Below are 26,259 nucleotides of genomic sequence, written 5' to 3'. Positions count from 1 at the left end.
TCATTGGTGTGTCTTGCATATATCAGAGAGAGGCTGTATGCATGTGGGTGTGAGAGAGTGTTGCTACTTATAGGTATACCTCGTGTGTGAGAGACTGGGCGTGTGTGAGAGGGCGCATGTGTGTGCGCATGTATAAGAACATGAGGCATTACTACTCATAGGTGTACTTTGTGTGTTTTAGATCTAAGATATGTGTGTGTGTCTGTATGGAACTGACAAAGAGTGCTACTTGTACCTGGTGCATGTGTGACAGAGAGGTTCTTTGTGGTGTTTTTCTAACTGAGACTTTTAGTTCTACGTCAAACAAACATCTCATAACTAGAGGCATTGTTTACTTGATTTATTTATTTGTATTGAATCCAAAAAAAAAACTATGCCATTTACAATGCCAATAGCTCCAACTCCAACGAAAACGAGACCTATTGCATTGCAAATGCTTGCTACTCAAATAGCAAACATGTTGAAAACTTAGTTCATTCTACTTTTCTTTTTAAAATAGTCAAATATTTTTCATAATTTAATTGTTAAAGGCTAGAATGCAGACCGAAACTAATTTACACTTGATACTTGTTAGGAATGACTTGACATTGTTGCTGTCTGCATACCTGTTGATGCTAACTATATAAAATATGCTAAGGTTCTTTTCAGAGGAGTCCCCTTATGCTATTTGCCTGTGTAGTGTATCATTCCACCTCCTAAGAAGTGCTTGCATTGCAGTCCACAATGGACTATTTTACAACTAAAAAGTACACTGAATCATCACATATTAAATGATTTTTCTCTAAGATGCACTTTATGCAGAAAACAATCATCTTCCATTGTTTTTTACTGCTGTAGGATTTTCTTTAATGGTTTAGTCAGGTCTCAAAATAAAAGTCGGTCCAATTGGCTTTGCCATTGTTTCTGTTTTATATGGCTTGATTATACAATCTAGTTCGTCGATTTTAGTTCCCAGTTGCAAACATCTTTCAGTAATATGGACGGAGCACAATGTGTTTGCTCCCATTCATTATATCACAATAGGAACATTGTGTGAAATTGATTTTTCTTTTTTTTGCACCAATTAAATGTTTCTCTGATATGATGCTGAGAGATTCAAGCACAAAATGTTTGGATGTGCGGGGGCCTTTAAGGGATGATAGTTAGATGAGAGACATCAAGAGTGACACTTGAAAAGTGCCTTGTAGTAAATGTAAGTAGAAAATCAAAAGTGATTGTTTCGTTGGCGATTTCTTTCATACTTCAATGGCGTTTTGTTCAATAACTAATTTGCAATTTTGTTTTTTGTACCAAGTTCTCAGGTGTTTTGGAATTCCCTCACGAGTGGTCTCAAACTTCCAGTCGGCGCACGATACCAACAGAAACCTGTTAATCGAGGAAATATACAACGAAAGTGGCCAACCTATTGACTCTCCCGACAGTGTATGGTAAATATGACTACCTTTGCCAAATACTTATTAAGGGCCATATCAGCAATGGCTAGCGATAATTATCGCTGGCCGTGCTTAGCGATAATTTTCTTATCTCTGTTTTTTATCGCCCTGGTAGCGCGTTATCATCAACGCGCTGCTCCAGGGGGATAAAAATTCCAGAGATAGCGATGTTATTGCCGTTTTGCAGGGAACATCGCTGGTTTTCCAGCGATGTTTTCTGCAAAAGGGCGATAACCTTGCTGATATGACCCTGTGGTCGTATCAGCATAATCCACCCCCAATGTTAGGGGTGGCTTAGTCAGGATTTTAGCTCTACAAGGTGGCAATAGAAAATTATCGCCGCTTTTGCGGCCGTTTTCGGCCAAAAAGCGGCGATAATTTCATCGCGAAATTAGCAAGGTCACGCTATCGCGTGAAACTTTGCCTTAGCGCCTGAATTCCTAATGCCCATCTTTGCATCTCTAATGAGATGCAAAGTGGGCGTTCCTCCCCAGGATAATGGGAGAAATGTCGCTAAGCAACATTTCTCCTATTATCAAGCTTCACGCATAGCAGCATAGCGACAAGAAAAGTAGCGATAACGTCTGTTATCGCTACTTTCCTTACGCCTGCTTTGAAACTAACTTAGCCATGATATACTACGGAAGGTGGATATAATGGCTAAGTATGTGAGGCCCTATCAGCAAGCTATCACCAAACTTCGTGGGATTATCGCTGGGTTTCCAGCGATAATCACACGTTTGGCAGTTAGCGCTAGGATTTTTATCGCTTTTGAGATAAGCGTTGCTAATAGCACGCTATCTCAGCGATAAAAATCCACGCTAGCCGGCGATAATTATCCTAACACTAAGTGCGCTTAGCGATAATTATCACCGGTTGTTGCTGATATGCCCCCATGTATGCTCAGGAGAATGCAAAATATTGTCATACGTCCGAAGTGTAACTAATTTATAAATCGTAAGATTGGTATGGTGCTCTGCTGATAAACCAGTGATTTATTTCATTCATTCATTAAAGGGCCCGTCCATTATAGACCAACACCACAATTCATTATTCCCAGTTACCCCTATCAATCCCCAACAAAAGACATCCTATAATGTTTCTTTGTTTATTTACGTCTGCTGGGGTTTTCAGAGCTATAGTGACACCATTTGCCATATGGACCCCTTAAAACTCACAAGACAACTTACAAGAATCATTTAAAGAGAAAAAGTGTTGGTATTGAAAAATAGTTGAATTAGAGGTTGCATAGTTCTATACTTGGGTATGGGATTGCCTCTTCAGGACACATTTTGACTATTTTTGCCTCTAGAGTTAGAAAGGATCTCTTTTTTGCCAAGCACCAGTGTATAAGCTTGGGAAGGTACAGCTACCTCTGCTGGTACAAAAGAATAATCAGGAAAGTGTATCTTGCACTGGCAATGTCTTTTCCATTTATAAGGCATACTTCTCTGATAATTTTACTCTAGATATACGTATATTGCAATTTTAGTTTGTCAGTTATACTTCTAGTTAAGATCCAACTCTGAACTGCCACCCAGTTGATTGCAGGAATGTGATTTTGTCATTTCAAATGTTGCACAGATAGATTAGGCTTGTTTCCTATGTTTAATGAAAATAATAGCCGTGGAAAGTTTTGGTTAAAAAAATCATGAGATTTTGAGGTTTGATTATAAGCCACTGGAATTATGCGATTGTGAGGCCGCAACGATTTTCGCATAGTTTTAGATATGATGCGGTTGTGCCATAATCCATCATCTGCTGCATAATCTTCAGATTTTAACAAAATATATTTAATTTCTAGCTCAAGCGGCTCAAAAGTTGCTAAAAGTGCAACATGTTTTACTGTGCAGTGGATGGCCCTTTGCAAAGCTGATCTCTTTCTGTTTTTTTTGCTATATTTGGGTATTAAACTGGTACTAATGAGGTGCAAACAATGCCCAGACAATGTTACCAAGTTTAAAAATGACGAAGTAATGAAGTAATGCTATTTCAAAATGTGCCACATTATGGCTCCTAATTTGCCTTTTCTTGCTGCATAATTTGCTTAACACTGCCGCATAATTTCGTCCTCTTCTTCAGCATAATTGCAGTGGGCTTGAATATAAATTCAAATGCAACAGGCCTGCCTATGACTGGGGCAGAATACAAATGCATATCTACAACAGCCAGCAAAGAACAGTACTCCAGAGCGGGTTAGATACTGGATGCTGGAAATACTTCCTATTATGGGTTTTTGCCCAAAGAAGAATGCATAATATGCAGAACTAGTATTTATCGAGATGCAGACTTTGGAACTGGGGAACCAGCTTCGAGTCTCGGCGTTAGCTTAACATCATGTGATTCTGAGCGAATCTATGATCCCCCTGTGACTAAGAATTGACAGTGACCTCGTGTAATGTAACTGGTGCTCACGTAAAGCTCCAATACCTTTAGTGGAGCTCACAATGTTAAAAATTGCAATAAAAAAACATTATAAGGTTCTTAAAGGGAAGATGTCCTCATAGTTTAAAGCTAGGAGTTATCCTTTATGATAAGTGTTATTTGACACAATATTTATGAACGTTTACTGTGTATGGTGGCCTCCATGTGTTTCTGGGGGCTTTTTAATATGATCAGCATTAAAACGAGTGATCTGCTCCTCCAAGCAATATCTGATTACTTTTTAAACAAGCATTGGCAAAGCCAAATAGTCTCACCTCTCACTCCATCTTGGTTTCATTTATACATGTAATGGATACTGATAGCATTAGTTAAGCTGTGTAGCCTTAGTGGACTTAGAATTTGGCAAGACTGGATCAGATAAAGTAGACTAGTACTTCTAAAAATTCATGGAAACCTCACACCACAAAAAGGCCTAGTCCACTGTCATTCTGAGGTATTTATTGGTAGTTGTGCCTTTTCTCAAATATCGTAATATGAATCATTTTGGCATGAGCTTAGTTTAGTCTATCAATGTATTTGTAAAAGACCATTCAGTAACTTTGTTTAAAGACATTTGTTCAAAACTTTTTTACTTCATTATGAGATTTTGCTGTGTGTAAATTACCCTAATAATATTACCCTAATATTGAACACTTCACCAGTTCTTCAAGATGGTTGGATTGACATCTCCTTGTCAAAATTCCTTGCAACCAAACTAAGGGAACATTCTGTGATGTAAAGTAATCCTTTCCCAGAATTCATTTTTATAGGGTTAATAATTAAATGAGACAGCAGTCAGCTCATACACATCATATAATTTGGTATTAATGACACTGGGTTTTACAGAGATAAATTACAGAAATGACACTCATTCTCCCCTATGCTCATTGAGTGCTACATGCTTGGACTTCTATCAGTACAAGGAGGAGTGTAGCTTCTATTAATGCTGCTTTATTTGGGATTCTGGTGGTTCACCTGTAATCCTGTGATCATTGCGTTCATCTGCCAACTTATTGGCATAGCACCCCATTAATGTGAGTGCTTGATTCTATTTAATTCAGTTCAAAATTCTCGGAGCATTCTTATGATCTAAAATGAGAGGGGTCCATAGTTGGTTTCAGAGCAGGGTTGTGTAGCAATTTGCTTTTTCATGTGCAACTTGACTGACTTTTCACCTTTTCTGACACTGTGCTTTGTGACATTGCCATTCAGTGGCAGAGAGTGTGCTCTATCCATACACATACACTTTTACATTAGTTACAATCAACTGTATTATTAAGTTTCCAGGAAGACCATGGTAATTTGGAAAAGAAACTCACCAGTGGCATGGGAGTTAAATGTTGTGTGTGGCCTGCAATATACATTTACATCACTCAGATGCATGAAAAAAGTGTACGGCTACGGAGAGAACCATTGAGCTCTGTCTAGCGGGTGCTAAAACCAAAGGCTAGTTAGCTGACTGACAAAAATAGGTGCTGCCATTGTGTAGGGTAACCAAAATTGTGGATAAAACATGTATTTCATATTGCTAGAGAAATATTTACAAGATTTCCATTTGTTAATAAAAACCAGTAGCGGTCGGTGTTTGCTACGAGTGGAGAGGCGGTAAGGGCGGGGCAAAGGGGTCGGGAAAGGAGGGGGGCAAAAAAATATATTTTTCAAAACCTTACCTTTAGCTGGCCACGTCCTGTGTCGCACTCCTCTGCTCCCCTTCTTCAGGCACAGGCCCCCAGCCTGCCCTGCAACCAATTATGAAGCTGCTCTCACATGAGAGCAGCTTTAGTATTAGCCTGAGTGCTCTCAATTAGAGCTCCAGGACAGCCTGGGAGTTGGTGCCTGCTTTCGCCAGCTCCAGCAATGCATCTGGGGTTGGAGAGAGATTAACTGAGCATGAGAGCTGGGCCAGCCTGACACGGCGGGCCAAACCATCATGTGCAGTGAAGGGAGAGCACTACCACTCCTGTCTGTGCTGTCACCCCCCTGGCCCCACCCCCAAGACTGGTCAGAAAAGGAGAAATACAACAAGTGTTGTTTTATTTATCGTTTCCTGATGTTTTTTTGGGGGGGGTGGGGTGGTACGTTTAGGCCATAGCAGATGAGCTGCCGCTGTTAAAAACCTAATTTAATAGGGAAAATGGACTTTTGATAAGGGTAGTGGCAAATTAACTTTTGAAAACAATAATCAGTTTGCCTGTTAGCCCCACAGGGGTGACTAAAATACCCATCCCTTAATAGGTGTTAATGACAAGCCCCGAGAGACAATGACATGTGTATTTGTAAGGCTCACATTCACCCAAGGGTATCTTGGCGTTGAAAAACAGATCTTTATTGTTACCCAAGTAAATGGTACTAAATTTATTGACCTCAGAAGGATGAGTGTCCCCACTGGGATTTGAACCTGGAACCATGAGGTCAAACACAGGCCTTTTCAGTGGATGCATTAGTCCTCTAAGCCACTAGACCCAGCCGGATGAAGAGCAGGCAGGCTAAAGTGGTTTCGACAGTCACCAATTAGCAGGTATGAGTTCTGTGGCGGGGATAGGAACAAACAGAAACACAAAGGACTGCCACTACAGTACTTCCTTTGTAGTGGGGATCACAGGTAGGCATCTCAATAACTGAAATCTCTCATCTGAAAGCCAACTCAGACCTTCTTCTGCACCCCCAACACGGGACAAAGGCCAGGGCCATCTAGGATGAGGGGCTCTGGGAATGTGTGCAGTATTTTAGGTAAGAATATCCTGTAAATGGAGGCGGGAAAGTTGCCAGAATTCAGAGTGGGGAATTTACCTTACACTGGCAATTGCACAGGATAAGACTGCCACCTCAGCTTCAACTCTCAAGAGCATTCTCAGTCTCAGTACTCTTTGCTGTAAAACTTTAAAAAACTATTTTCTGATTTGTCTTGTCTGAGTTTAATAGTTTTTGCATTTTTTTTCCTATGAGTTTTTTTCTGATGTTTCTAAATTAGTGTGAGAATTGTATTGTGCTCTTAACATTAATGTTCTTTTGTACTGCTTGAACGTAGCACATATTTCTCTGGGGAACTGCCTGCTGCTTGTGCCATATCTACCAGGGCTTAGCGAGAGTTTAGCTTAAACTGCATTGTAACCTAAACCAAATATACTCATTAATCTGTTGAGAGTATCCGTTCCAAAATATTTTATGACTTTCTGAAAGTTTCAGAACTCAAAGCTCCACCCTGTGACCTCCTCAAATGAAGGGACCTGGGGCGGGGGGGGGAGGCGGTTGTGTTGCTCCTTCTAGGTTTCAGCTGCATCGCAATCTGTCTCACTAACTACCTAACACTGGACTCAATCACCTTCTGCCTCAACATTCCATAATAACATAACAGACACTGTGCAGCTTTTGGCCGGCCCTGCAATGTCCCGTCAGTGATTGAACACTCAGCATTCCCACAGAAAGACCTCAATCATAATGTGAGCACCAGAACATACTATTCAAAATCCTCTTCTGAAAACATTCTCAGTCTAAAGCATAATTGAGGTGCATACTTGCTGCAGGCCAATTCCACTCCTGACAAGTAGTTCCCAGACACAAATAACCAGACCGTATGTTTTAGCGCACTAGAAATCAGTGTTCTTCATGGGTGAAGGGTGAAGAAGCTCTACAGCAGGTTCAGTGGCGTAGCAAGAGGGAGAAGGGGGGGTCTGCCCGGTGAAGCATGAGTTTTGGGGGCGGTGGCCTCCCACCGCTCTAACCTGCTGTCTCGCGGCGGATACTCCCACCCCCTGCACAGGTGGCCAAAGGGCTAGCCACGCCACTGAGCAGGTTTTCTTACAGGCTTATGCTCTCATATTGAATACAGATGTCAGGCCTGCTCCAGAGCAGTGGTGATCTTCAGGAGGTTTGCTTGCATTCATGCTCTGGTTGCAGAATGGTGCTTTTTACAGTACTAGTCTTGCTTGCAAACATATTTTGTGGATTCTTTTTCCTTGTAGGAATTTCCATGTATGGAATGAAAGTTGGTTCGTCCGAGATGACCTGGGATCAAAATACAATGGATGGCAGGTTTTAGACGCAACTCCACAAGAGGAAAGTGAAGGTACTTATATGTTAAATGCTAAGGTGCTGACCTTGGTGGGCAGGCTAAGTACTTGATTTGCTCAAATTAGAACCTATGGATTATCCCTGACACCATAGTCAGATCCAATGGCCTCATAATTTACATCCTCAGAGTGATGTAAGACACGACAGTGGAGCAAAACGGTATACCTGCGTTAGCAAATATGGCATTAAAGAACATTTTTGGTATTAATTTACAGTCATAAACCTCCAGAAAATGTTCCTTTTTTAATATACATTGATTGTAGCCGTGATGCCACAAGTAAGATTTTCTTGCTTTTTCAGCCCAGTTGGCTGCCTGTTTTTAAATGTTATGGATTTAAGCTGCGCTAGAGAAGGCAGAAAATACTCCCTCGAATATAGGTTGCTGCCATGATGGGCATCAATGAAGACTATAACAAGGAGAACATAAACATCCCTTTCTCTTCAACAGTATGGATTTAAACATCCCGCCAACAGCGCACAAGGTATACATACACCTGTGCAAAACTTTAGTAAATATATCCATTTCCTAAGAGTCTTGAAATTTATTGGGAGTCTTTGACTCCCGGTCTCATATTTCTATAGATTTCCTTTTCTTATTCTGAATTTAAAAATGTCAGAGGGGTCTGGTGACGTTTTGGTCACTACTGTGACAAACTGGTAAATAAAACATAAAAGACAGAAACATTACACCATTATATAGCTATTAGGCAGTGGACACCTAATCGCTGGTGGTGTGAAAGTTCTTGAAGTATCCATCGCATTGCTTCGCAGTTCATTTGCTACTCTGAGGGTAGTTCAGTTACACAGTGTATACACAATAGAGAATAGGAGGAAGAGGGACACTAGGGGCAGGCAAGATCATTGTGTTCAAGGTAAGGGTGTCAATACTCTTTTTCTACATTAGGTATATTACGCCTGGGACCCACCGCGCTCTTTGCAATCAAAGAAGGAGATGTTGACCTGCCCTATGATTGCCCCTTCGTGTTTGCTGAGGTGAATGCTGACAAGGTTCAGATGGTTGAGTATGAAGATGGCAGGCGTGAAAAGATCTATTCTGATAGCAAGGCAATTGGCCAGAGAACCAGCACCAAGGCCGTGGGCAGTGATGCACGTGTGAATGTCACCAACAACTATAAATACGCAGAAGGTAAGCACGTGATTTGAGCACCAATTTCAAAATGGTGGTCAAACAAATCTGTCACAAAAACAGTCTTCATTCCAGCAAACCTGTATAATAATCCACAATGCCTGCCAGTCAACCTGTCACAACACCTTGTCGACCTGCACTTAGGGCAAGTCCATAATAATGACTTACAAGATATCATCTTGGTAAGTAGATGTTGAGTTAAGAATAATACATTTGTACTTTCCAATGTACGCTTCCCTTGAACATATGTTGGCTGTCTATGTTGACAGTGACGTAACAGTAACCTAAACACACATCCCTTTGCTCATTCAAACAAAACCTGCCAACAAACATTTTGCTTTTTAGTGTACCTGGCATGCAAAACAATCTACATCTCGTCCCGCTGGAGCATCAACAGTCCACCTTCAAATTAAACATTCTACCCCTCAGCATGTATATCACTTTTAGCATCCCATGTTCCGTTAACCCACTGTTCTTGCTAAAGAAAAGCGTACTACATTGCCCATCGTACACCTAGCCAAGCAGGTCACTGTGCCAGGGCCAATTTAATACACCTGCAGGCATCCCTAGACATTATATATTATTTAACTTTACAAATATAACCCTTTTCGCTCAGGTGGTGCTAGTAAGCATTCATAAACAGGTTATGGAGCATTATGAGCGAATATGCCTCCTTACATTACATGCCTTTTCTCCGTATGCAATTACAACAACCACATTGTAACAACGCATACCATTACCCTGCAAGTCGTAACAACGACTTACTCTAGCGGGGGTGCTGGATGTTAGATTAGTATAATTTACTATTCCAACTCCAGTATGTGCAACAGTAGGGAAGGTGTTGGATTTTAAATCCAACACCTTCTGCCCCCTCCACAAGTCATTGCTACGACTTGCGGGGTAATGGTATGCTTTGTTACAATGTGGTCGTTCTAACAACCGCGTTGTAATTACATGCACTGAAAAGGATTCGTGGTAACCACTGTTTACCATTATGAGCTGTCTTTCCTAAATCACACCATGGTTGCGTTTCAGAATAGATTGCAAATCCTATTTGAAGGAGGTAGCCTGCATCCTGAGGAGTATGAACCATTGTGTGTTTCAGAGAATTTGCAAACAACCATGATACACACCAACGATCATAAGGTATATTGCAGATAACCATCAGGTACGAGTCAGAATGCACTGCCCCATAGTACCATGGCCATTACTCTAAAGATCCTTTGTCTTTACAATGGAAAGTTACAGAGAAGAATTTTCCGACATTGCACCACAGGGCAAACACTGACGCAGGATTTTGCCCTGTGGTGATTGTTGCTTTCTATTTTTTTGTGGGTCCCCCCTCACCACATGCCCCCGCTTTCCTTCCCACCTTTCCGATGGTCATATGTCAAACTACAGCTTCAGTGCTGTTTAATTAGGCGCTACAGTGCGAGGATGCAGTCAAAGAGGCCATTCTGTGAATAGTGTCACAATAGATATGAAAACCCAAGCTGTCATTATCACACAAGCAACATTCTAGAATGCCTATTGTTGGAGAATTTTAGAGCTGCTGGACTTGGCAAAGAGAATTGTTTTTTTTCTTCTATGTGCTCGAAGTCTCCTTCAAAAGCAAGCATTTTTCTAGGCATTCTGGGTCTTATTTATGAGCCCTTGTGTCACTTTTGTGCTGCTGGTGCGTCACTTTTTGTTACGCACCATTAGCGTAATAAATGCACCATATTGCATCATATTTACAAAGTGACACGTCTAGGTAGATGCGTCACTTTGTAAACCCCTGCGCCACATTATACCTGCGCCAGGTATAATGTATGCAGGGTGGGCGTTCTGATGCAAGTAAGCCTCGTAGAGGTGACGTAGTGAAATCTACGAGATTTCACTGCGCCACTTCTAGGACGCAAATGTGTCAATATCTTATGCCTGCCTCACAGCAGGCATAAGACTGACGCAGGCACATTTGAAATGGGACTTGCCCATGTGAAATGACCCATTGCTACCGTTGTGTCACTTTTTTGACACACTCCAGCAATGCATCATTTTTGCGCCTACAGATACATTAGAAATACTGACGTATCTGTAACTACTTGCAACATGATGCATCATACTGTAAATATGACACATCCAGCATGTCGCAAGGAGGGCACAATGAAAAGTGACGCATCTCTATTTTCACGCAGCGATGCGTCACTTTTCATAAATGAGGCCCTCTGTGTTCAACATGTCACTATGTCCAACATTGAGCAGAAGGGAAGGGCATGTTGTGAATGTGTACAACTGTGCTGAGGCGGGCACATACATTGACCAGTGATTTTCATAAAGGATTGGTGAATTTACCTAAAAACCAGCCTACTGGGAATGCAGAGCTCTTTCGGAACGTTCTAATATTAACACCAAATATTCTCAAGATAAGTGTCAAGTCAGTTGAAATGTTCAGTGAGCATTTAAAAGGCTACAATCTATTCGCTATAATGCAGGTTGTGGGCTAGGGGCTTGAAGAACCCTCATCGCTTCCCCCAAGAACCAATGATTTGCCTAGATGTTGTATCAGAAGAAGTACACCATAATTCAATGGACATGGTGGTGTGAGGGCCTAAAAGGCTCACACCGGTTCACTTGTCCACTGCTCTCCAGGGGCTCACGGTATCCTTTGGGGAGCGGAATGCCCCTACCATTCAAAGAATACAGAGGTTGTGAGTTCTGTAAAGAACTTATTTGGGACAGTGTGATTAGTCCCATTTTTGGTATGGGCAGGATTGCGTGCTGGCTACTCAGCATGTGGTAGACGACACTGGGTGTAGGTTCCTAAAGAGCAGTCTGTGTTTCCTTGGGGAAACATATGTATAAGTTACTCGGATACCTTGATTGACACAAGAAGCCCCCACGGGACTTGCAACTCATCCTGCAGCCATTCACCTCTACTTTGGTGGATCATCTATATCAACTCCAACAGTTATTTTCACACCAATAGCCACATCCCAAGAGTCCTGGGACCTTCTACTCTAAACTATCTTACATCATAAACTGCATTGACACCCCCTCTGCACACATTCCTTTTGAACTACATAATCATGTTATGTTTTTGTCAACAACAAAACTTTTTACTTGCAGTGAACACGTTTAACTATGTGATGGCATTGTATGTATTTATGTATTTGGTATTTGTTGAGTGAAAACCTTGCTAAAAGTCAGTGGAGTGCCTCACAGGGTTAAAGGCAAACATAGAGTTGGTCAGTGATTGGAAGGAAGCTGGGTTTTGAGAGTGGGGGTGGACAGTTACGTTGTTGTAATGTAGTATTATTTAAAGGAGTGCATCTTTATTGTGCATATGAACTCCACTTTACATGTATTGACTTTAACATTGGGTGCAATACATGCCCATTGGCAGCTTAAGGCAACAGGCTATAGCTAAACAATAGAATCATTGGAACTAGAGACAAATATATAGAACATAGGGCAGAAAGCAGTGCTTAAATAAATGCAGTACACTCATCTCATTGATACATGGTCAATGTCAGTCCCTGATATGTTATATTACAATTCACACCAGATTCTCCAATTGAATTTATAATTGTGAGACCTACTAAATTATGTGGACAAAACTTTGGCAACTTCCACTGACTGTAGACGCCAAAGACTAGGTATTCATGGGAGGCGCCTTCCTATGCCTCCCAGAAAATTCAAGATAGAGGGTTATAGTATGTGTTAATGGGTGCACATGGTTGTAGGTGGGGCCCACAGGTACTTAGTTTTGTAGATGGGGACTTATTTATCATCATCACACTTTGACCCAGAGCAAGAAAATTATCTCACAGTGCTCTATTTAATTAGATATGGTGATGTTTAGATGTACACATTGCCAGCAAAAGCTGATTGTTGGGAATGCTAAGCTATATTGTGACTTCAATACCTTAGTTGCTTGTGCTTTGGCCGACATTGAGCTACACTGTTTCATTTTTCAGGAAGTGCAAAGGAAAGAGAGATTTTCAACAAGGCCCGAAGCAAGTTGTTTGGTGGCGCAAGCAGAATGGCAGCCTTCAGTCTTGCAAGAGAGGAGGCGGCACCCGCACAAAAGCCTCAATTCTCTGGAAAGTTTTTGGTGGAGGGCACCCCCGAAGTTGGGAAAGAGATCAGCTTAACATTGTCCCTCAAAAACGACAGCTCGGGCAGCCTGAAAATTGACGTGAAGACCAGTGCCACCGCCATCACCTATACCCGCAAACCTGTGAAGGAGGTCATGTCGGATACCCAGGCTATCACCCTGGGTCCAAATGAAGGTACAATCACTACAGTCTCCCACTATCTGAGCACTAGACCTGTTGGTCATTTTCAGTTCCAAAGATAACAGGAATGCAACAGGCAACAAATATGAAATTCAAATAAATTAGCAAACTTTGAGTAAAAATGGAAAGCAGTGATCAATGTTACATTCCTCAGCATATTAGGACAGAAACCTCAAAGATATGACTGGATCCCAGACAGTTCCAGGAGATAATGAGGGTTTTATTACAGCTGTTTTGAAAGACTGAGGGACTCATTTATAGTGTGGAGGGAACTGTAAATCCTCTAATTCCTGGAGGAAGCTCTATGGCCCTCACAACAAGTTAAGGGCTAAATTGTGATCCCTGTTTAAAGGCGTGTTTGCAAAGTTTCCAATATCATGTGTTGTGTGATAATTATTACACCTTTACAGTTTAACTGATAAAATCCTACAGGCCAAACCTGCTGAAAGGTATCAGGGGAAGAAGGCCTAGAAATAAGGCAAAACATGTGAAATTTGGTATTTTAAAAACTGATCCCAATGACTTGGAATAGTAGGAAATGTTCGGTTCCCTCTAAACCTCAAATGAAGTTGAGTTACTTTCTAACACAAACTTTGTTTGCAGTCTATTTAACCGCATGTATGAGATCTCTGAATGCAGCATTGGCAACTCTTACCAAATATGCTTTTTACATCTTGGATGTTTAGGTAAAAGGTTTTTTCTGCCCGTCGCCTTGTTCTTCTTTAAGAGTTTCCTTTATAATATGCATCCAGTTTGGAGGTACAAGGGGGCTTATTTCTCTATTTCTCAACCGCTGTGGCGGTTGGTGACCCTCAAAAGTGGAGAGTCGTTGAGACAATGCCAAAACCGGTGGCAGGCACTATGATTAATCACAATGCCTTTAGGCTGATATTCCAAAGCTCCCAATCTGCTAGCAGGTTTTATAATGGGCAGTGACTGAGAGCTCTTGAATTAAGGCTGAAGGCAATGCAAGTTTTTCACAGTGCCTGTCAGTGGGCCAACAAATACAATTTAAAAACGTACTTAGTTACTCTTTCACGTCACCTCGAATCCTCCTGGAGCCTCAGCCAACCCTCTCCTTATTCCAACGCTGCTCTCATACTGCAGATGTGCAGCATGAGAGCTGCACCAGGACTGGCTGAAGCGGGCAGCCTCGATGCTCCAGCGGGCACAGGGGGTGTGTACCTGCTCTCCACCCAGCTGTCTAAGACAAGCAAGTGGAGAGGTTTACACTGCACATGTCAGGCTGGCAGTTGCAAGGCAGCCGGCCAAAGAGATAAGTGCAGTGTAAACTAGTGCAGTGAACACCACTCCCCTGCTGGCAGTCAGCAGCAGCCCTGCCCACAAACACTGCTCACGTTGGGAGCACCAGAAAAAAATAAAATAGTAATTTATGTTATCACCATTTTAGTTTTCACCTTCGCTGCACTGGCAGCGGGGGGGTGATGCTCCTCTGCCCTAATAGGGGAACTGCGGCTGGCTAGAGGAGATATGGACCCTATTTCTACTTATTTCTATGGACGTTTGTTTGCTTAGGCCTTCCCCCAAGTTATCACTCTTTACATGAAAAGTCGGTCTATTAAATTTCCTGTGGAGCTATCTTGCAGCATTAAATGAAGTATTGGACACAAATATGGATAGGCCAACATTGTTATGGTGCCGAATACTGTGCACAAATCAGTAAGTATTAAGACGTCAGTGCCACAACTGCGTGGCATTTTCAAGGCAATGAGGTAACCATTATGTCATAGGAGAAGACAAGGCTCTTTACCTTTCGTTTCACAACCGCTTCCTTTAAAAATTATGATTGCGGAAACAATTTTTGATAGTTGAACTCACTAAGGGGCATATCAGCAACAACCGACGATAATTATCGCTAAGCGCACTTAGCGCTAGGATAATTATCGCCGGCTAGCGTGGATTTTTATCGCTGAGATAGCGTGCTATTAGCAACGCTTATCTTAAAAGCGATAAAAATCCTCACGCTAACTGCCTAACGTGAGATTATCGTTGGAAACCCAGCGATAATCTCACGCAATGTGGCGTTAGCTTGTTGATAGGGCCCCACAAACTTAGCCATGATATTCACCTTCCAGAGGATATCATGGCTAAGTCAGTCCTGAAGCAGGCGTAAGGAAAGTAGCGATAACAGGGGTTATCGCTACTTTTCTTGCCACTATGCTTCATAGCGTGGGGCTTGATGATAGAAGAAATGTCGCTTAGCGACATTTCTCCTGTCATGTCAGGTCAGGAACGCCCACTTTGCATCTCATTAGAGATGCAAAGCTGGGCGTTAGGAATTCCTACGCTAACGCACGTTTTCACACGTTACCGTGAGCTTGCCAATTAGGTGATAAAATTATCACCGCTTTTCGGCCGAAAACGGACGCAAAAGCGGAGATAATTCTATTGCCTCGCCTTGCTGATATGCCCCTAAATTGGTAATAAAGGGCCAGATGAAGTAAGCATTTTACCTGACACAAACATTCAATTTGGAGTTTGCAATTGTTAAAAACTTTTTTCTATGTACTAATCATGTTCTAAGAATCAGAAAAGATTTTTCGACTTCTAGTATGGGACTCCAAATGGAAAACTATTTGGTATCTAGAAGGAGCTTGATGCAGGCGTCCTAACCAAATACCTAATCGTATTATATGTATCAATATTTTGAGACCTAAATCTGGCTGCAAAATATTGAAAATGTACAGACAATGTAAAGGAGATGGTAATGCATTTGCAAAAGGGAAGGGTTCCCTTGAGACCCATTCCCTTTTCTGAATGTAAAATAAATGCTGAAGAGTAGGTAGTGGTCCAGGGTTTCCTTTAGAGAAATGGGGCGCAGTTAAAAAAAAGTTTGTTTTCTTTAGAAGTATTTACACACCTGATGGTCTGCCAGTGACCTGAGCACCTCACCATACATGTGATGGCCTCCAAATTAGTGAATTGCACATTTCATTAATATTCATGAGGTAGGTTACATTTTGACCCATTGCAATTCAGAAGTTTAAGTACTGACTTATTACTACATAGGTTGTTTTTTAAGATTCTTTACTGGTTGCAAAATTACTGGTTGTAAGTTGCAACCAGTATTTTGTGACCAGTAATATCACATCTGGGCCAAGGTCACCCAAAACAACAAAAATGTGGGAGAGGCTTACAAGAGAAATAAAAAAACTAATGTGATCTTGTAGTGAGCAGAGAACATGCATGTGATGTAGCTTGGTATTTAACATTCACTCATCTCTTTAAATATGACTCTACTGCAAGGCATCATTACATTCTGACAGACTATGTTCAACTTTTCAGAGAAACGTATTCCACTGGCTATAACATACGCCCAGTACGAAGGGCGTCTGACCGAGCACAACCTGATCCAAGTAAATGCTGTGTGTAATGACGACAACGGTGGAAAACTGCTGGTGGAAACAGACATTACCCTGAAGAACCCGCCAGTTATTGTGAAGGTAACGAGAGGAAGATGGGCTATTGGCCGCTACCTATGCATCACACCGTTTTCATGTGTAAGACTTTGCAGTGCCCTAACAATGCATATCCATTGTGTGTCAACAGTGGTACAGAGTTCACTTGTAGTTACTGCTGAAAGCAGACATCCAGATAAAACAATGGTGTTGATTATTAGGGTGAGGGACCCCCTCCAATACCTCGTCCCCTCATCACCCGGAATACTGTCTTCAACAATCCTCCAGATTCTGGGAAAAGTATGGTACACTCGCTGCTGATTTGCATGAAACAGGCTGATTAAGGGTACATCCCGGCGGGTTAGTATGGAACAGGCTTGTCAGGAGTACAAAAAAGGGTGCGACCACTCACCAGAGCCACACTACTGAGCCCTCACATAGCATCACTAAATGACATTGAAAATTAGTCCAGTGGTGAGAGGCTCCACGTCTCAAACCTGTCTTCCTGCATTTGAATATGATCCTTTGTGAAAGCCACCCGCAAAACAAGGAGTAACATAATGAAAGCACATCATGTTAGTCCTGATCACTATAGAGCAGTGGTTCTTAACCTTTTGACTTTTGTGGACTCCTACTTCATCATTAATGGAACCCGGGGACCACCACTGAATCATTATTGGGATCCGGGGACCCCCACTGAGTCATTATTGGGATCCAGGGACCACCACTGAGTCTTTAATGGAAGCCAGGCACCACGGCCTAAGCATTTAAGATGATTTGAACCACAGAAAAATATTAATGAAAAAAGTATTCATCAAGCAAATACATAAATGATGAAATATTTTATTTAATTCACAAACAAATATATTAAAAAGCATAATTTTAATTTTAAACTGAAGGTTGGAGCTTTCTTAAATTTAATTTAGGGCACACATTGTCCATACTACAATCTGTTTGATGAACCTACACTGCTCCCACAAATCAGTCTCAGGATGTTAACTTAATTTTTAGCCTCCAATATAAAGTTCCTTCATGTTCACAAAACATTTTAAAATGTTCATCTTTACATTTTGCTTCTTTATTTCTATACACTTGATTAATCTATGAATATTATTTAATTTTCTAACCAGTCACAGACCCCGTGAGTAGGCTTTGCGGACCCCCAGGTGTACTTGGACCACAGGTTAAGAACCGTTGCTATAGAGTATACCAGGCCCTGCTGCTTAACCTAAATTGCAACATGCAGAAGTACAGATGCTCCATTCTAAGGCCCCTAATTTGAGTTTTGGAGTAAAATCCAGTCCCTGTGCAAATGGGAGTTAGTGCAGAGATTGGCGTACCTGGTTTTTTTTAATATCATATCCTTGCTGTTTTATGCATGACAGATATTGACAGCAAAAACGTGTTCTCAGTTTTTGTGAAAGAATGTCCGATGAAAAGACAAAACTTTCGAAATTCGGAGCAGTAAATAACACTTTTGCATGTTATGCCTCATTTTTATCAGGAAAATAATAGGTGTTTTTTACCACACCTGATAAATATTCTGAAGCAACTGAGAATCAGGTCTTTGTATTAGCCCACAACAGTGCCTACCATTCCCTTGGGCACTAACCCATATGTTTAGGGAGAACTTAAATACATTATGTGTAAATTATGTCTTGTGAACCTTGGCAGGGAGTAGCACATATTCCACTAAGTGACCTGGCACTCTTGGGTTGTGAAATCTTAGATATTTTATAAAATTCTTTCTTAAGTGCTATTCTTCCTCAGACCCACTTTTGTATTTCTGCGAATGTATAGTCCAGTGTTTTGATATCATAGTGTACATTACAGAGACGTAATAAAAAATTAGTACTTGGCGTAAAACCCTTAAAAAATCTTTTGACGAAGCAATTGTAAACAGTTTTTGTGAGTTCATTCACCAAATAAATTTCGGGTAAAAAAGGCAAATGGTGGCTTTTCAGTGTACATTTTCACACAAAAGAGTCAACATTATCCTGCAGTGAAATGTACCCCAAAGTCTTGAAATTAAACACACAGATCTTAAACCTGTTCTGAACTTCATGAAGTTCCCCTCGTGTCATTAAATTAAGAGAATAATTTAATGTATCATCAGACTCGCATTAATTGGAAATTGTCCTCAAATGAACAATGATTTGCTTTCTGCAATTAACATGAAACAAGTATGACATTACACATAATGTTCCTCATTTCCAATGATTAAGACTAACCCTGGGCAAAGCACTACTCTACGCTCGCGCAGTTTGTGAAGTTTGCGCTACTTCGCACTACGCGAATTGCACAGTGCAAACATGCATAGCATAGTGCAGCGGTCACTTTTTGCTTGCTCGCGGTCCTCAACGTCAAGTTGGTGACCGCGAGCAAGCAAAATGACATCCCGGCGAGACTTTTTCCTCGTTTGCGATCAGCAACATCAAGTTGCCGATCGCAAGCGTGGAAAATAAACCTCCCGGCAAGATTCTCAACGTGGGGAGGTCACATTTCTCATTGCGAGTGGTCGCGTATGCTCGCGACCGCTCGCGATGAGAAACTACTAGTCCGCGTTGAGAAAGCTGCCGCTCGAGTAAAAATCTACTCGAGCGGCAGAAAACTACAGCTCGCACTGTGCAACATGCCGTTTTCAATGATTGCACAGTGCCGGATGCTTGTCCGCCCTGTGCAATCATTGAAAAAGGCATCTTGCACTGTGCGAACAGGGTGCCACGCAGTTCGCGAAGTGCTACGTGTAGCTCGCGAAGTGCACTTTGCGTAGCTTCGCGTAGCGCTACTTCGCAAACTACGCCCAGGGTTAATTAAGACTAGGGGAGCGCCTCATGTATTTTTGCTGCACTGCCCTACGCCAAATCAAAAGGGCAGGAATGAACAGTATTTACGAGATATGGTGCATTCCTATTCTTTCAGCCAGCACACAATATGGTGCCTATAGCCAAACCAGGCACCCTTGCAACATGGTGCAAGGGAGTATGCATTGTTGGGAAGATTGTTTTTGTGCAGGAAGGGACACCTTCCTGTACAAAAACAATCCATGGAGGTATTTTCATTTTTCTAAGCGTGCTGCAGAATGCAGCATACATAGGAAGAGATGAAATAAACAAATTTCTTCCCGTTACAACTGCCCTGGGGAGGCGTACAGTTTTGATGCATTCCCATGTTTACAGATCCTTAAAAATCTGGGAATGCATCAAACCCATGTGTGTTACGTGGACACTCCCATTGCAACGCCCATGAAACACCTCCCAGACACAGTGTAAGGCAACTGTGTTTTCTTACACCACATTTAGGAGGCCATGAAAAGCCACACAAAGTGGCTTTGCATGGCCACGTAGATATATTGGTCTGCCCTCTGCTCGTTGGAGCCTCATAAAAAGGGGTGCACTAGCGGCACAAGGGGCTTGTCAATAAGCCTCAATGTTTTTAAGACATTCCTCTCAAGATCAGATTGAATAGCCAGGCTGAGAGTTTCTCAAAGCATCATGAAACAACATGAATTGGTATGAATTGCAGCCTAGTGGGCTATAATGTTTGGTGAAATCAGCACGCAAATCTCTAAAAATCAAAATTAAATGATCCTATGAAGTTACAGAACATGTTTGGCTGTCTAGTAAATTATTGAATGTGAGAAGGTGAGGGCCAGATGCACTGAGTGGCAAGAAAGAAAACATGAGATAGAGAGGATGTGGAAAAGGTAAATGTATTTGGAGGGTTGTCACTTTAGTTCAGGAGAGACTTAGTTAGTAGGTAAGCCAATAGCGACTTCCTTCATTTCTGATTAAATGCCAAGCTAGCACAAGTGCATAGACCCCAACAGCCCATGTATCAATGCATTCTCATAGCATCCACACTCAACAATCCACATCATGCCCTCCATCCCATTCACACACACAGACACACCAAGACATGAAAATAACTTTAGAAGAGCATCAGAGTATGTGAGGTCAAGAGGGTGGTCAGATATACAGAGAGTGGTATATAGATTTAACAGTGGAGATACAATGATTGGACTCAAGGTGTAGGTTGAAGGCACCTAGTACTAATATGTGAGGTCTTCACATCTCTTTCTTAAGTTTCAGTTCTTCATGACACTTGTCTTAACATGTTCCATTTCTCCCTTCACTCCCTTAGCCTCCTTCTAAGGTCACCACACGTCTCTTATCTCTCCACCGCATCCTGACTTAGACATTTCAAATAGCATGCTTAATAAATGTCATAAAACCTCTGTTTTTTACAGGTTTCTGGGCAGGCCAAGGTGGGCCAGCCTTTACAAGTGGAGGTCACATTTACCAATCCTCTTGCGAAGAATGTGAGCAAATGCGAGCTGGTGATAGAAGGCAGTGGTTTACTAGAGAAGCCGCTGAAAATAAGGTAACAAAGTTTATTGGTTGCTGTTGTGCTTTGTAAGGTATATCCTTGAGTCTGATGCACTGAAGCTTTTATCATTGTGGTGGGGAGGTGGGGTAGATGGTAAATTAGGTGCTCTCCTAAGGAATACATGTATAAAATGCCACTACTCAGAATTCTAATTTGGGCAAATCAGAATCCAACACACTTCTAAATAATGTAGGCAATTGTTTAACAATTTTGCCTAATCTGCCGTCTGGGAAACCAGGTATTTGCAAAGCTAAATGATAGTAAACCTTTCTGAATGCCTTTTGGCCTCAATCATTTATTTCACTTTTTTATTTGCCAACCAAAACTTTCACTTGCCAAATCTCACACCACTAACTACTGCAGATTGTGTCTGCTTTCTAATGAAGCTGCTTAGTGGATTGCTTTTCTGCTAAATACATTTGTCATCTGTAGTAAACAGCACTGCTGCCAGAGGCTGGGTCCATAATATCTGTATTCTGTGGGGATTGCCACCCGTCCAATGCATTAGCCGATAAGAACCTCGTCATGTGCCTTACTGTTTGCCAGTGCAGGTGTTCTGACATTGATGTTAAAGGCGTTTGCTGGCAGAATGCCACGAGTGCACCCTTTGGTCTCTGGCACGGAACCTGCCCCACTTCACCAACTTTATGTGCGAAAAGTGCCTATTTCTGAGAGATAAAGCATCTCACTTATTGCATGTGTCTGGGGATAACTCCCAGGGTTTCCTGTCCTTATCGTACCTCTAGTGGTCTACCACACTTCAAGCTGTGCTCCAGTACATGCGCCGTGTTGAATTCTAAAGCGCCCTGCTACCCTGACTGTGCTCCATTTTCTCCTCTTGATAAATGCACCTTGAACTGTATTCTTAATGATACCGCCGAAGAACCTGGCGAAGGAAGTAATTAATACCAGCTGTGAGCAGTATATGGCGAGGCATTGACAGTAACTGGTGTCCTCCATAAAAACCTGATCATTACCAGATTTACCATTGATGGTAGACCTGGGAACGCGCCAAAATGCTATGAATGCAACTCACAGAGGAAAATATATTGGGGGATTGTTTTTGTGCAGGAAAGTATCCCTTTCTGCTTATCTGGAACAAATCTGGGATGATGAACATTGGAACGAGTTCTCTCTGCTGGACACTCAGAGGCAGCTGGACCCCAACAATCCCCAGAAATCATCCCACAAACACTAAACCAGAGACACCAGTGCTCATCCAATAATCTCAAGGGAAGGCGGTTTGGGAACAAACAATAAACTAAAATAATAGTTAAAACAAAAAGCTAAAATAAAGAAACAACGGGTGCACGTTTGTGCCAGTGGAGAAGCAAACTCTGGGTCACAGAACAATCTGGGACATCTGTCCTAAAGCTAGGAATCAGTATGGAGACCAGCTGCTGCAGCAGTAGTAAAATACACCAATAAGAATACAAATAATCAATGACATATATCATGCATACATTTTTGCATTGGGTCACGATAAAATAATGATTAGAATAAATCGGAACTGCACTCACACCATATGGCACCAAAGATAACTACACACTCACAATATTGCGCCAAAGATAAATACACACTCACACAATATTGTGCGAACGAAGATTACATATAAGCACACCATACATTCTTATTTCAATGAGATAAGACATAATCTGTATCCTTCAGCTGAAGTATGTCCAAGGCTTGAGAGCGTTACTAAGACCTTCTTTCAGGGAGAAAAAACAGAGACCTAACAGGATAATAATAAATACTGTAATATTAATATACACTTTTATCAACAAGGACTATGCACAAATTACATAAATGATATGAAAAGGAAATGACCAAAATCCAGTCAAGTAGCGTAAAGTAAGCTGAGTGGGAACAAGAGGGAACTGTGATATAGGAAATGAAGTCAGGAAGTCTCTGACAGCGAAGAGATTTGTGCGCAGTTACCCAAGGCCTCCCTGATAACCAGAAATGAGCCGGGAGTCAAAACAATGGAATTTCACTGAGCACAAGAGTTAAATGTAGCCCAAAAAGGATTTAGACTTATCTATGAGTAGCAGCAGCAAGGATGGTACAGGGCTTGTCTGACCAGCACCAGCAGAGAAGAGTCATCACGCTGCAGGATCTTCAACAGGAAACTCAATGCGAAGCACTGAAGAAGAGCCTGGGTGAGAGTGAAATACCTTTTGCCAGGCTGATGAGTCATGGAGGTTGCTGAGTCATGGAGGCTTGTTGAGTCATGGAGGCTGCTGAGTCACGGAGGTTGCTGAGTAAAGGGAGGCTGCTGATTCATGGAGGTCTGTTGAGTCACAGAGGCTGCTGAGTCATGGAGGTTGCTGAGCCATGGAGGCTGCTGAGTCACAGAAGCTTGCTGAGTCATGGAGGGTGCTGAGTCATGAGGTTGAGGAGTCAAGCTCTGGCGTGGCCTGGTAACAAAGATAAAGAAAACACCACCACATACCGGAGCAGAGAATTAAAGAAATATGTCAACTTTTCTTCCTCAGGGAATACGGGGAGTAAAAGAGGGGATGAGCCGAGAGGCATGTGTTGAGAACCTGCTAGGAGCCCCCACCTGACAAGCAGTCTTCCTAGGTAGGATGTAAGTGAGTGAAATGCACCTAGCTCCATGAGGTTCACCCTGAATAGTTCCCCCACTGCTGCCTGAGTGCGGAAGATGGTGGGCAGTCCGATGGATCCTGACACCTGCACAAAAACAATCCTGCGTACAACACAGACAGACCTGCACCATGGTGCAAGAGTGACTGTGTTGGCGCTAGGTAGCACATCATGGGCCAGCACTGGGAAAAGGCATGAATGTGCCGTTTTGTGTGAAATACAGTGCATTCCCACCCTTTCCCAGTCATGCAGCACAGCAAGGCAACAAACAATGTGTGAAATGTTAGGATAAATTGAAACATTTCTCCTACTTTGTGCGTGCCTCAAGGAGGCATTATTTTTTGGTACAAAGCCGGATTAAACATAGGTAGGGTTTTGCATCAAAAACCATAGGTGGTTTCCCTGTAAGGCCCAAGTACCACTAATGGAATGTCCACTTGTCTCAAGTTAGGTCAAAGCAATGCAAAGGGCTATTTATCCTACAAAATGGGCACATTTACAGCTCAAAAAAGTTTCATACTGGAAAGTGAATACCATATCAAGACTTTGCGACACTTTACGTCACTGCTAATTTTTGATACGTCTATCCTTTTGTATCATGCTGATATGACTAGGTTGCTGAATGCTGGAATGATCATGAAGCAAGTACCATGTATGTCTTCTCAAGAGCTGCTGGATTTCGCCGTACCTTGAGTGTTTGGCATTATAGTGAGGGCTATGACCACTATGCTAAATGTATGTCTCTCGTTGTAAGGGGTTTGAAGAACCGAGTTAAATTTACTTCAAAATACACAACACAATGCAAATGCAATTTCATAATGTGACCAGTAGAGACTGATATTTAGCTCGAATATGGTACTAGTCACTTGAGATATTGTGTAAGTAAATTTAACTCCATTCCTCAAAGCCCCTATTACGGTCAAAATAATGTAATTAATTGAACATTATTTTCTATTAGCTATTTTAAGTTCCTACCTCCATTACTTTCTATGGGAGTGTGCTAAAGTACCTGTGAGTGGTTGTGTGTGTTACTTGAACTCCAAGGCTAGGCAGCAGTATGCTATGACTTAATTTTGGCCTTTTGGGCTGTACTAAGTTCAGATTTGCAGTTGGTGACTAGCAATGGGCTTACTCTTTGTGGGTGGGTGTTTGCATTATCATCTACCCCCCAAAACCTATCTTGAGCACCCCTAATCCCTTCCTATTTTATAGTAAGCAATCCCCTTTGTCAAACCACTCCCCAGACCCATGTCACATTTTTTCTACCAAAAACTCATATTTACATGTCTGGAGATCTGCAAGACTTTGTCTAAGAACTCCACAAAGAAAAGGAGAGACGATGAGGTGTTTTACAACTACGAAGAACTATCAGCAGTATTTGCTGCATGTGTGACCTTTTCAGTGAAGGTCTTTTTTGGCTTCATAGATGGCTTTGCGTTAATCAGTGCATGCATGTTTGAAGGGTTGGGGTATTTCAAGCATCCATATACTTTTTGCCAGAACTCTTCTATTACTGTTGAGTGGGCTTGTGAGACAAGAAATCCTGCCTGCTTTTAAAGTGTTTGCTCTATTGAGGAAATGCACTTTTAACCACTGTCTGAGATATTTCATTTGTGAAAACGAGGAGATATTTGGGATGGGCTGTCATGTTGAAATTGTTGAGGTTGTTTGCTACGCTCCATCTGAATGTGTTTGGGATCCTTTTCTCATGAGCAGAAGATGTAGGTTTTGAATTATCTTTTCTTTATGTGGTGTTTCTTGGGCAGGGGCTGCTAGGGTGAATGGTAGTGTTTTGTGATCAGACTTAATAACCAGTTTGCAGAAATGTTGATATGTGGTGAAGGATGCTTGCGATGTTCGTTTGTGTTTGAAGACCTGGTAGGCATGACTATTATATTTAGACTGTTGCAGAGGTCAAGAAATTGTTTGACGAGGTGGTAGACTCATCTCCAAGCCCGAAGTCAATATCTCCTGGGATAAGAACGTGGTTGTATATGATGAGAATTGTGAAAGTAGCGATGATAAGAGTTGCATGCCCTTCTTTGCCTGACTTGCCTGACTATTTTTGTGGGCGTGCTCTATGCTGGGCCCTATGAATTCAAAAGAGGTGCTAGAGTTGTTGAAGGTGAGTGGTTCTAATATGGTTTCACTGAATTGTGACTACACTTGCCTCTTCCAGAGAGCCTGTTCTCATGTACAAGGTCCATAACATTGTTACCTTCAGGACCACATACAAAGTAATGGACATGAAACAATCCAGTAGAGGGCAATGCACACTGATATAAAAAATATTTAAATGGACTCATATTACTTAGAAGATCGCAGCCCCAATCATGGAGTCTCTCTTAAACTGGCTCTACCATCCCCTAAAATATTTATCATTAAGTAACTGATGAGTGGTTCAAAACAGGGTGCCTGATGCTAGCTCTGCTATATTGTGGAGGCTACCACGGTGTAGTCTCGTCATATGCTGACTGGTGGTCAGTCAC

General features: G+C 41.8%; 1 protein-coding gene across 1 annotated transcript in view; it reads left to right on the top strand.

Annotated features, from left to right (window-relative positions):
• Nucleotides 1-26,259, top strand: part of LOC146812217 (protein-glutamine gamma-glutamyltransferase E-like) — an 89,809-nt gene that overhangs the window by 59,859 nt on the left and 3,691 nt on the right. Inside the window, exons 7-12 of the mRNA XM_085619246.1 lie at nt 1,295-1,427; nt 7,820-7,923; nt 8,833-9,075; nt 13,035-13,349; nt 16,662-16,819; nt 21,024-21,157. Of these exons, the coding sequence (XP_085475372.1) occupies nt 1,295-1,427; nt 7,820-7,923; nt 8,833-9,075; nt 13,035-13,349; nt 16,662-16,819; nt 21,024-21,157 (1,087 nt within the window). The remainder of the gene's footprint in view (nt 1-1,294; nt 1,428-7,819; nt 7,924-8,832; nt 9,076-13,034; nt 13,350-16,661; nt 16,820-21,023; nt 21,158-26,259) is intronic.

This window comes from Triturus cristatus, chromosome 7, assembly GCF_964204655.1.
Source record: "Triturus cristatus chromosome 7, aTriCri1.1, whole genome shotgun sequence".
In the NCBI taxonomy this organism is placed as follows: domain Eukaryota; kingdom Metazoa; phylum Chordata; class Amphibia; order Caudata; family Salamandridae; genus Triturus; species Triturus cristatus.
This window is presented reverse-complemented; position numbering and strand designations above follow the sequence as displayed.